This window comes from Mirounga leonina, unplaced genomic scaffold (assembly GCF_011800145.1).
Source record: "Mirounga leonina isolate KUSES-001 unplaced genomic scaffold, KU_Mleo_1.0 Mir_126, whole genome shotgun sequence".
NCBI lineage: Eukaryota > Metazoa > Chordata > Mammalia > Carnivora > Phocidae > Mirounga > Mirounga leonina.
The window spans coordinates 29,209,977-29,222,116 of NW_023270314.1; the positions used below are offsets into that span (position 1 = coordinate 29,209,977).

The 12,140-nt window shown below is 36.7% G+C and overlaps 1 protein-coding gene across 4 annotated transcripts in view; it reads left to right on the top strand.

Moving 5' to 3' along the window:
• The window catches only part of SENP1 (SUMO specific peptidase 1), a 53,574-nt gene that overhangs the window by 25,934 nt on the left and 15,500 nt on the right, over positions 1-12,140 (top strand). For all 4 annotated transcript variants that reach the window (XM_035002780.1, XM_035002781.1, XM_035002782.1 and 1 more), the window contains 5 exons: positions 574-628; positions 4,742-4,780; positions 5,646-5,730; positions 5,962-6,117; positions 6,991-7,122. In XM_035002780.1, coding sequence (XP_034858671.1) covers positions 574-628; positions 4,742-4,780; positions 5,646-5,730; positions 5,962-6,117; positions 6,991-7,122 — 467 coding nt within the window. The remainder of the gene's footprint in view (positions 1-573; positions 629-4,741; positions 4,781-5,645; positions 5,731-5,961; positions 6,118-6,990; positions 7,123-12,140) is intronic.

Consider the following 12,140-nt stretch of genomic DNA (forward strand, 5'->3'; position numbering starts at 1 on the left):
TTACTTTTCTTGTACCATTTAATAAATATTCTAAATGAGGTTCTAATCATTTAGATTAGGACATGATCCTCTAGAAGGACACAATTCCTGCCTTTATGAACACCGAAAATAAATGATGAAATGATAGAATTTGTACTTTTTAGACTCTGCTACTTCTGTAGTTATCTTTCTACTTTCCGTTCCCCCTCCTTTCTTTCACCTTATTCAGTCTCATGGTAGTTCATGAACTAAAGACTTTTGAGAAATCTTGGCTTGTTCTTGTTCCCCAGGAACAGAAAGCTGCAGCACAGGAATCAAGCACAGCCCAGGAGTAGATGATGAAGGGCATATATATACTTGTATTTAAGAATAACTGCTTTCTTTGTGAGGCAAGCTCTTCACTAAGCCCTTTTTCTGGCTCAGTGAAAATGGACCTGCCTCTCTTTCTCTTCCATCCTACCTTTGTCCTTATGCTGCATTATTTTTGTGAAAATAGAATATAACAAAGTATGGGAACTTAGACTACAAACATCTAGAGTGTATAACTGTGTAGGATTTTATTAATAATGATATGCTCTTGTGTTTCTTTTTTAGGATCAGACTCTGTGATTTTACTCAAAGTGAAAGATTCCCAGACTCCAACTCCCAGGTAAGCTTTGGAAAAAGGACATTCTTGACATATTTTCTTTTTCTTCTCTTTAATCACAATTTCTTCACTAAGAGTTACATAATATAAAAGTCAGACTGCCTCAGTTCAGACCTCTTGCCTGTGTTATTTGAATTATTTCAGTGACTTTCAAATTGGTCTTCTTCCTCTGGCCTCCTTGTTGTGCTTCATTACATCTTCCACCATGTTCTCAGATCCATTCTTTGCCTGTTCTTTTACATCTTCCATTCTGCAACCAGAGTGGTCTTTTAAAAATGCACATCTGATTATTCATTAAATTCCCACAAGAGTGGGCTATCAGACATAGAGTCAAGCCCAAACTCCTTAATATGGTATATAAAACATTTCCTCCACATGCCTCACTTCCTATCACACATTCTTTCCTTTAACAAGTATTTATTGACAACTTACGTGTGCCAGGTCCTGATACACACACTGAGGCTAATAGCAGTGAACAAAATGAAAGCCTTGCACTCAAGGAGCTTACATTCCGGTTATAAGAGGTGTAAGGAAAAAGATGGGGGGACAAATAATGAACAAATAGATAAACATATATGTCTGGTAGTGATAAATGTGAAAAAAAATAAAGCAGGGTAACATATGGACAGGGTTAAGGGGGCACAGTTTATCTGGGTGGTCATGGCAAGTCTGATAAGGAACATTTGAGGGGAGGTGTGATGGAGGTGAGAGGAGGAGCCATATGGGAAGATGGGAGTCTTTTGTGTGTTTATTACATGCTGAACTATAATATAATATGTACTTACTTACCTTCATAGTCAGTGTTCCTTCTGCCTGGTATGTACCCCGCCCCCACCTCAACTTGTCTATCTAAAGAAGCAGGAGTCTCTTTCTTGTCTTTTAAGTCTCAATTCAAATGTGATCTTCTATATGATACTTGACTTCTATGTGAAACTTTTTGCTCTGTAATTCAGTCGGTTACTACTTAGATCGTAGTTTCTTTGCCATTGCTGTTTCAATTGCTGAAATGATAATAGTATCAGTTTTCCATTGAGGAATTAGGGATAATGAAATGTTCTTTCTCACCTCAGTTTCTATACTTCTTTGTGGCTCTCCTCTATGCCCTGAATTTTAGATTTTTAAAGAAAAATTCTCTGTTGTACTTTCTCAAGGAGACTTTAAAGTTTGGAGTTCTTATTCTTTATACATTTTTTTTTCTTGAGTCAGACCTGGGTTTTGATCTTGTCCAGGCATCATGTAACTTTGGGCAAGTTACTCTTCTGAACCTTAGTTTCCTTATCAATAAAAATGCTAGTATTAATGCCTTACTATTTATTGAATTGCGTGAAGGTTAACATACACAAAAAGCATTTATAAAAGTGTTTTCACACATATACACAAAAGTAGGTATTCTTTCTTGGGAAAAAGTCGGTCTCATGTAAAGAGTGCTTTTAGTTCTTTAATGGCTCTTTACCCAGTGTGCCTTTCCTTTATGGAAGATTTCTCTTAGTGATGCCTGAAGAATGAGATGGAGGGAGAAATGGTCTGTTGGGGAAGGCTGATTGAATAATGCTGTTTATTGCAGTTGGAGCCTGCTCTCCCAAGGCTTGGTTGATTGGCTTTTTATTCTTAATCTCCCACTACTGCCTCTTGGTTAAGGTGTAGCATTGAAGATCTGCCCTTATTTCCCCGAATATGCCATGCTGTTTCCTGTTTTTGTGCCATTGTACATGCTGATCCTAACCCCTGGAATTTTCTTTCTCTCCTTGTCCACTTGTTAAACTCTTGTTTTGCTTCACAGAATCTGATTCAGGTGTTATTTTCTCCTCAAGACATTTCTCTGACTCCTCCAGATAGCATTAGCCTTTTCTTCCAGTACTTTTATCCCTATATCTTGTTCATTAGTAATACCTTTGCACTAATCACCTAATGTTGATCATAGTGCCTGGCACGTGATGGGTACTTAGTAAACAAATCTTTGTTAAACATGCATTTCCTGGGGCGCCTGGGTGGCTCAGTCATTAAGCGTCTGCCTTCGGCTCAGGTCATGATCCCGGGGTCCTGGGATCGAGTCCCACATCGGGCTCCCTGCTCGGCAGGAGGCCTGCTTCTCCCTCTCCCACTCTCCCTGCTTGTGTTCCTGCTCTCGCTATCTCTCTCTCTGTCAAATAAATAAATAAAATCTTTAAAAAAATAAAATAAAATAAAATAAAAAACAAACAAAAACAAACAAACAAAAAAAACCATGCATTTCCTAGAAAGCCTCAAATGCTCTCTTGAGCAGCTCAAGTACTCATCATTTCCCTATTGGTTTAAGGCTTTGGTTTATTGAAAGGCACATTGCAAGAGTTAGAAAACACAGTCTTTGGAATTGGACAGACATAGTTTCTAATCCTGACTTCCAAAACAGATTATCCTCTGAACCTCGATTTCCTTTTCTGTGCACTATAAGTAATAATTCCTTATTACATATTATATTGAGGTTTAACTAGTATGAGAATTATCATGAGGCTTAACTCCTAGAAAACCTCTAAAGCAGAATTTCACACAGAGCACTGAGTAGGTGCTCCTAAGTTGTTTTAGTTATTACTGTATGCTTCAGTCATATGAAAAATAATGTATAATCTCTTTGAAAAGCAAAAGGATTTTGCTTTTTCCCTTGCATTTTACTTTCCTACGCCAGCAAATACCTTGATCCATTGAAGAGCAGTACTTTTCCCTTACAGTATTCATTTATTCAGGAAGCACTGAGTACCTGCTGTCTGCCAAGCACTATTCTTGGTGCAGAGGATATGGTAGTAAGTACAAAACACAAAAATTCCTATCCTCATTAAGCTTATGGTCTAATAAGGAAGCAGACAAATTTCAATAGCATGATCCAATACCATGAAATTCTGGGCAATTCTTGTCACTTCTTTATATTGTGCAGTAAATGTGTTTTCATGTTTATTTGTTTTTAGTGTCACACAGTAGGCCCCTCACAGTGCTACCACTGATCTCTGTGGCTTTCTGTCGTGGTTGTTACATCACATTCACTGTGCCAAGGGTGTAAGCCACTACTTGTGTGTTTTCCCTTTATTAACCTCAGTGACAGTGGGGAGGCAATAGAACAGCATTTTCATTGCCAAATCCTAGTCTAAGGATGATGGGGAATACTGATTCCAAAAAGTAGGCTAAGGAGCAAGGGATACCCTCTTGAGTCCTTTTTCTTGCCTTCACTAGGACAGACTGTAGCAGTTGAAGAACTGAAAGGGACTCTGATTTCCATATTTTACAAATCTGGAACTAAGACCCATGGAAATGAAGTGACTTGGTCAAAGTCACAAAGTGAATCAGGGACCACTCCAGGAGATCCAGGTCTCTTAACTCTCAATTTAATGCTTTGTTCTCTTTACTTGTTCTATGTATCTAAGGGTTTTCTTTGGAAAAGTGTTCACTCTTCTGTTTGCTTCTGTGAGAGATCCTTCAGTTAGGGATTGGCAAGGAGATGAGGACATTTGAGAAGAGCAAGCGGCTCTAGGAGAGAGAACATGCCTGGGAGTCTTTTGCTAAGCATTATTCATTTGGACTGTCAGCAAGAGCTGTGTGGAATAGAATTGGTCGCTCATCTTTGGAGTGGAGTTGTGTTGCTGATTTTCCACTTTGATTCATTGGCTCACTAGCCATTTGATAAGGACTCTTGTGTGGGTGGGGATTTTCATTGTCCAGTATGATTTGGTTGAAAATATTTTGATTCAAGTAGACTGACAAGAAGTCCAAGATTTGACTAAATCATTAATAAATCTGTTAATCTGAACCATTTGGGAGGAGTCATGTTCTAGGTTAATATATTCTCTTGGCAAGTGATGTACTCTTTCACATCGTATTGGTCTCTCGTGCAAGTAAAGGGCTATGTTACAGTTAATTTCTCTGCTGAACTTTGGGTCATCTTTTTAACTAGTATGTGTGCAAATAACTCATACTTGTATTCCTTTAGTTCCTAGTTGCAATTATCTTATGTGCTTTTCGACTTTTTATTTATTGCATACATATAAAGTATTCTTGTAAATTATTTAAATGATTGATTTTCTTGGTGAAAATATTTGAATTTTCTTATAAGCCTCCTGCTCATTTGTCGTATTTTTTCCCCACCCATAGTCCTACTTTTTTCCAGGCAGAGCTGTGGATCAAAGAATTGTAAGTTGTTATTTTTGGTATCATTTTTCCTTCTCCATCACTTCCTTTCCAGTTAGAAGTAGTCAATTAGCCAATCACCCTACCTATATTTAATCAGTAAAGATTCCCTACTTAATGTTTATTTATAAAACAACTTTTAAGTTGTTGGGTTTTTAGAATTCTATTGGGGTTGGGACGTTTCTGTGCTCAGGTTTATTAAATATGTAACAATTGCTGAAACTAAATTGAATTGGAAAACTTTCAAAGTTAGATATTACATAGAAAGGAAAATAAATGCCCTTATTTTCACATTGATAAAACTAATTTAGTGAAAAATTCACATTTCTGGAGTTTGCAAAATTACTGAGTTTTTAGTCTCCAGTTTCAATAACTCACTTGGAGTTATCCAAATCCCTGGTCTTGTTCATTTTTTTAGAGAAAAAAAATAAACTCATATTTTTTCTTTTGGATCATAAATATTTGAATTGAAACCTCAATGATATCTTGTATTATTTGCTCCTTTGGGATACAGTCTCATTTTTGGGTTTCTAGAATGAAGCTTTAGTTTCTCTGTAATCTTAGAAGCATGCTTTAAAAAAAACAAAAACAAAAACTACACATTTACAAATATCCACAAAAGTCACCTGTTCACATTTAGCAATAAACTAATAATTTTCATCATTTCAATAAAAATAGGATAATTTTAATAACACCATATGGTTTCACTCTGTCTTAAAATGTAAGTGTAGTGTAGCGATAAGTTTAGTGTAAGGATTTTAGATTTTCTGTATGAGGGTTTTATATTTAATGTTCACTGTGCATTAACAATGTGCCTGATGCTAAGATGGTGGTCTGCATTTTTGTCCTGTTCCTTTTCATTTCCTAGAACTAGTGTTTATGATTCTCGAGCACGGGAGAGATTGCGCCATATTGAAGAGCAGAAAGCACTGGCATTACAGCTTCAAAACCAGGTAAACAAAAAACGGGGGATAAGGTTGTAAGTAAATAGTACATCCAAGTTGAAACTAATTTGGAAGATTACCTGGATTTGGGATCAAAGCTATTGTAATTGCAAGATGTTATGGTAGCATAGCATTATATGATTAGTGTATGTCCTTAGTCTCTCCAGCTGGTCCTACTCAGTGTATGTAGACAAGTAGTAGTTTTCCTTATCCCACTTATTCTAAAGTTCTTTTTTGCAGAGATTACAGGAACAGGAACACTCAGTACATGATTCAGTAGAACTGCATCTTCGTGTGCCACTTGAAAAGGAGATCCCTGTCACGATCACCCAAGAAACAGAAAAGAAAGGTCATAAATTAACTGATAGTGAAGATGAATTTCCTGAAATCACAGAGGTAAATTACATACTACAGATTCTTGTGCTAGCAAGTGTGTTTATAAAAAATACTTTGAATGAATTTCAAACATAGAAGTAATAGAACACCTGGCATTTAAATTGTATTGCATACCCCTGCTTTCATTTGTATTACAATACCAATCTTGGCTTTCTTTTTAAAGGATTATTGGAAATTGAGGAAAGAATTGTGGGTGGCTTTTCACGACTTAAGTGAAAAAAAATTTAATTTGTGCTTCATTTTATGTACATTTTTACTTTTAATGTATGTGTACAATAGTTTGACATCAAATAGTAAGCTGAGGCTTACTATTTTTTTTAAGTAGAAAAAAATCTATACAAAAATCTTTGTACATTTTAAGATAATCTGTTCCTTAATCCATTCTTCTGTTTGAAAAACTATCATATAGCTGGTAAGTATAACACATTTATTGTAGTTGTGCTGGATTCCAAAATTTACATTTAAAAAGCCCAAATTTTTCTAGGAAAATGTGTCTGAAGACACTACCTTTATCCCCTTCCTACCTTTTGGGAAAGATTCTATTTATTAGGAAATTGTGCAGACCAAAGATATGAAATATAATTAGGTCTTCTTGTGGACTTAGAAAATTTGATAGCAGAAGGTTATTTCAGACTTAGGAATAAAAGAAAGAAGGGTCTGAAATGTTGTGCTGCAAATGAGAAGGGAGGACAAGACAGGATGAAAGGAAGTAACCCAGGAGATTACTGGAAGGAATAGAATCCAAACCAAAATGTTAGGAGTGAACAGTTGATTACTGATAAATATAGTCTGGGGATTATATGGGGCATGGTGAGAAATTTAGTGTGTCTGTAGCCCTGCAGGCTTCATCTCTGGTACCTCTTGGTTCCCTAGGAAATGGAGAAAGAAATAAAGAATGTATTTCGTAATGGTAACCAGGATGAAGTTCTGAGTGAAGCATTCCGCTTAACCATTACACGCAAAGATATTCAAACTCTAAACCATCTGAACTGGCTCAATGATGAGGTAATCTCGCACCTGTTTTTATATTCAGATAGTAAGTGAGCATTAAGTGGAAACTAAATCAAGGCATTATCTCACTGTTTCTCGAAGTGTGGTCCTCAGATGACCTCCATAGAATCGGCTCTCCTAGGTTTGTCCATTCTCCTGAGTATGAGACAGTGTGGTGGAGAAACGCATTTTAAACAAGTACCTCAGTTGATTTTTTTTTAATATACCTTTGAGTCTGAGAACTGCTGATTTACCTTGTTATGTATGGAAGATTTAGACACTGAGGGAGAGGACATTCAATCTCACTCTTTTTAAGGCACCTAGCCTGCAGTTCACATCTTCTGAGCAAATATTTAATAGCTCTGACTATGATGCAGCATGAAAGAACTTTGGGATTTCCATCAGGGCTTCCATTTCTATTTCCTTTTTCATCGGTATGTTCTAGGTCACCTAGGTTATGAGAGGTAAGCTTTCTAAAATAGCCTACATTTATATATGATATTGAAAAAGCTATGTTATTAAACATACTGATATTGAAAAAGCTATATTATTAAATATTTGATGTACTGGGTTGAAAGAAAGCTATGGCCCTCAGCTCCTGCCAATAATTTTAAGTAGATTAATTACACTACAGTCTTTTAACTAATCTGTCCCCATTCTTAAACCTGGAGGAGCCTGTTTTATTTCAGAAGGATATTTTTCACAGCAAAAGAAGAGAACAGGGTTGCGTTTTTTTCTCTAAGTGCTTGCTTCCTTTCTTAGGCCCAGTAGAAGCATCCCTGCCTGATATTTTGGATATACTCAAAACTTTACAGCTGTGGAAGATTTTTAGATACTCAGTATAATAAGCACTAGGTATTCTAGATATCTATAATCTGCTTAGGATCTTCCAAATAATAATATTTGCTAACATCTATTGAGCATTTACATCATGTTGGGCACTATTGTAAGTGTTTTATGTGTTCTATTTATATAATAGTCACCACAAACCTTGGAGGTATACACTGTAGTTTAACCATTTCTATTTTATAGATGAAGAAACAAAGCATGGAAAGATTAAGAAACTTTCAAGGTTATATGGCCAGTAAGTAGCAGAGCCAGGATTTAGACCCAAACATTGAGTCTTATCTGTTATATTATACTGCCTCAGAATCCTAAATTGGATCCTGTCTTAGGGTTAGATGTATAGAATTTGAGAGCCATATGCCATGCCCAGCATGTTGATTTTCTCTGGGGGCAGCTAGACTACCCCATTCTCTTTGCCACTGATCAGCTTCTAAAATATAGATTTCAGGGGTGCCTGGGTGGCTCAGTTGGTTAAGCAGCTGTCTTTGGCTCAGGTCATGATCTCAGGGTCCTGGGACTGAGCCCCACATCAGGTTCCCTGCTCAGTGGGGAGCCTGCTTCTTCCTCTCCCTCTGCCGCTCCCTCTGTTTGTGTTTGCTTACTGTCAAATAAATAAATAAACTCTTAAAAAATAAAATATAGGGGCGCCTGGGTGGCTCAGTTGGTTAAGCGACTGCCTTCGGCTCAGGTCATGATCCTGGAGTCCCGGGATCGAGTCCCACATCGGGCTCCCTGCTCGGCGGGGAGCCTGCTTCTCCCTCTCCCCCTCCCCCTGCTGGTGTTCCCTCTCTCGCTGTGTCTCTCTGTCAAATAAATAAATAAAATCTTAAAAAAAATAATAATAAAATAAAATATAGGTTTCAGAAGTTCATCATTCCCTGAATAATATCTTTGACCAAGAATGGTAAGGAAGGTATGGTTTGATACTGTCTTGCATTAGGGGAAATCACCCTTGCTTCTTTTGGCTCAGAATAGTGATATTAGAACACTGGATCACATAACAGGAAAAAAAAAAGTTCACTAGATCGAAGTGCAAAATGGAAATCAAGGGCAGTCAAAAGTATCCATCAATTAAATGTTTTTGATTTGAAGACATTAATCTGTGGTTTCTTGCCAGTTTCTGCCTGCCACTGCTAAATGGGAAGGGATCAGTTATTCTATAGGGATTGTAGCCCATTCATTGTAAATTATGCAGAGCCTCCTAGAGGGCAGCAATGAGTAGGGTATGAGCTGAGTCCCTGCTGTTTACTGTGGCAGTTACCTTGGTGAGATCCCTTACAGAGGTGGCATTCATCAGGATATGTTTTCCATTCCCTCGGCCCATCAAAGATTGGATTTTTAGCAAGCAAAGTTCATGGAAATTACATTATTCAGAAAAGTCGAGGAGAAGGAAAGATTCCTTTTCTACTTTATCTCTACCACACCTACCCATAACTTTTGTGGGAATTGCTTGTGTTCTGAGTTTAGAATGTTAACCTTGAAAGCAGGTACCAATTCACATGTCCGTGATGATAACTGTTTTGGAAAGCACCATTTTCAAAGTACTGTACTTCTCAGGCTTTCAAAGTTACTGTCTTTGGGAAGCTAACATTCTGATGAGGAGTTAGTAGATATCCTCAAGTATTCATATTCATTTTAAAATACATAATTCTTTTTCTCAGTTGTGAATTCTGAGTCATCTTTTGCAAGTATTTTGTGCTCTCTTTAATCCTGTTTTTCCCTCAAATAGATATTTTCATTAATAACCATTTCTTTTCTCTCTGTATCTCCTATCAGTTTTATAAGCTGCTTTTAAATCTTTCTCCAAAATAAGGTGACTGGCATATTATTCTTACCATTTTATAGACAAGGAATATAAGATCCTGGAAGTGAAAGGGATCAGATTTAGTTTATAAGGAAAATAAAATTCAGAAGTCCTATATTTGGAATATGTGCAGAAAGCCATTAGGCTACCCTTTCTCTTGTCTCTTTCCTAAAAGAGTAGGCTGCATTGCTTGTTTATAAAATAGGCTTTCAAACATGTTTTCATGAATGGATTTATGTATAGATGAATAGATTCTGTATAGCTTTAAAGGACTAATGATGATTGATAGGATTGACGTTTTTAACTCACCGTACGAAAATGATACTTCTCAGAAATGGAATGTGGGAATTGGCTGTCTTTGTAAAGAATACAAAAGGAGTCTGGAATGCTGATAACACCAAGGATGTTATAGATTGGGATTTCTCTACTAGGTCTGGTGATTAGTTATTAATAGAAATACCTAATTAAAGGCAGGAGGCCAGGGTTAAAGAGAGGAGGAATTAGTTGCAAAAGTAGATTGAAAATCACAAGAAACAAAAAGGAGATATTTTTAAATGGATGTCAGCACTAAAAATTATTTATTGATTCCTGACAATTGCATTAGATAACTTCTGTGATCCAGTGGCGTGATGATTCTGCTTTATGGCCTGACTATTCTATTCTTAGAGGGCCTAAGTGTTGTTTTGTAAGGCACCAGGTAAATTTAAAAAATATATGGAAATTACTTAGGCATACAAGGAAATGGATCTGACTTCTTTTTCTGGTCATGGTAGAATAAAATGGATCAGGTTTACCCTTTCAGCTTAACTAGAAAACTAAAGAAAACATGAAACAACAATTTTCAGACAGTGGATAACAGAGATCCCTGACAGAAGGAAAATGAAAGGGATGAGCTGATGATTTCCCACCTCACTAGGGTGATATGTTGAGGGTAGAGAGCTGGTAGAACATGGCAGTGACTGCCAGTCTTGCTCAGTGGAGGAGATATGGTCCAGAGTTCAGAGAGGTGGAAGTGGCTAAGATTTGTGAGGTAAAATACTGAAGGGAAGGTTGCTGCACAAAGGGAAAGCTCCAGAGATGTGTAGAGACTCCCTCAAATCTTTGATTGAGCACCAATCTGTACATAGATAGGAAGAAACTACCAGAGGCTGGAGAAAGAACCACCAGAAAGAAGGAATCAGAACAAAGCTCAGAGCTAGCGCAGGTGCTTACAATAGTTCCTATTCCAACCAGTTAGAGTAGAAAAATCATGTGGTATTGAAGAGAGGCCTCAAAAGGATATTACCTCAGGAGTGGGGCCAAACTGGCCCTAGAATAAAGGCCACTCTGGACCTGTGATAGCAAAGTTAAATACAAATCTTGAAAGCTTGAAACTGACTCAAGTGATTTAACTATATCACAGAACAAAAGCCCAATGATATTTAAAGGAATACAAACATAATTCTAATAACAAAACCCAATAACATGAAATCACAGTGTCCAGCATCTATTCAAATATTACCAGGCGTGCAAGGTGAAAGGAAAATGCAACTTATTACAAGGGAAAAAACAAATACCCAGAAATGACAAAAATGACAGAACTAGCATACATTGGCAGGGTATTAAAACAGATATTATAAACACATCCCATATGTTCAGGAATTTAGAGGAAAATTGACATGATGATAAGAAAAATGAAAGATGTAAAAATGGAAGATGTCCAAATCGAACTTCTAAGGGATTTTCAACACAGTTTCTGAAATGAAAAATACATGAGGTAGGATTAACAGTACATTGGCACTAGAGAAGAAAAAAACTAGTGAACTAGAAGATACAGCAATAGGAACCATCCAAATGAAACAGAAAAAAGGTTGAAGAAAGGTGAGTATATGTAAGCTGTGGGTCAATATCAAGCATTCTGAGCATGTAATTAGAGTCTCAGAAGGAAAAGTGAAGTGTAAGTGGTATCAGAAAAAAACGTTTGAAGAAATAATGGTAGATTTTCCGAATTTGGAAACTTAGACTGACAGATCCAAGAAATTCAGCATACCCCAAGTAGAAGAGACACCACACTAAAAAGTATAATAATCAAGTTGCTGAAAATCAGTGATAAAAAGAAAAATAATAAAAGCAACCAGAGGAAAAGAGACACATTATGTCCTAGAGGAATACAAGACAGAAATACATGTAGGCCAGAAGACAGTGTAGCTACATTTTTAAGGTACTGAAGGGAGGAAAAAAAAAAAACCTTGTCAACTTATATTCTATATGCAGCAAATGTATCTTTCAAAAAATACTTTTTTTTCAGACAAACAAATGCTGAGAGAATGCACCACCAGCAGATCTGTATTATAAGAAATATTAAAGGATATTCTTCAGGCAGAAGGAAACAATGAGGTGGAAA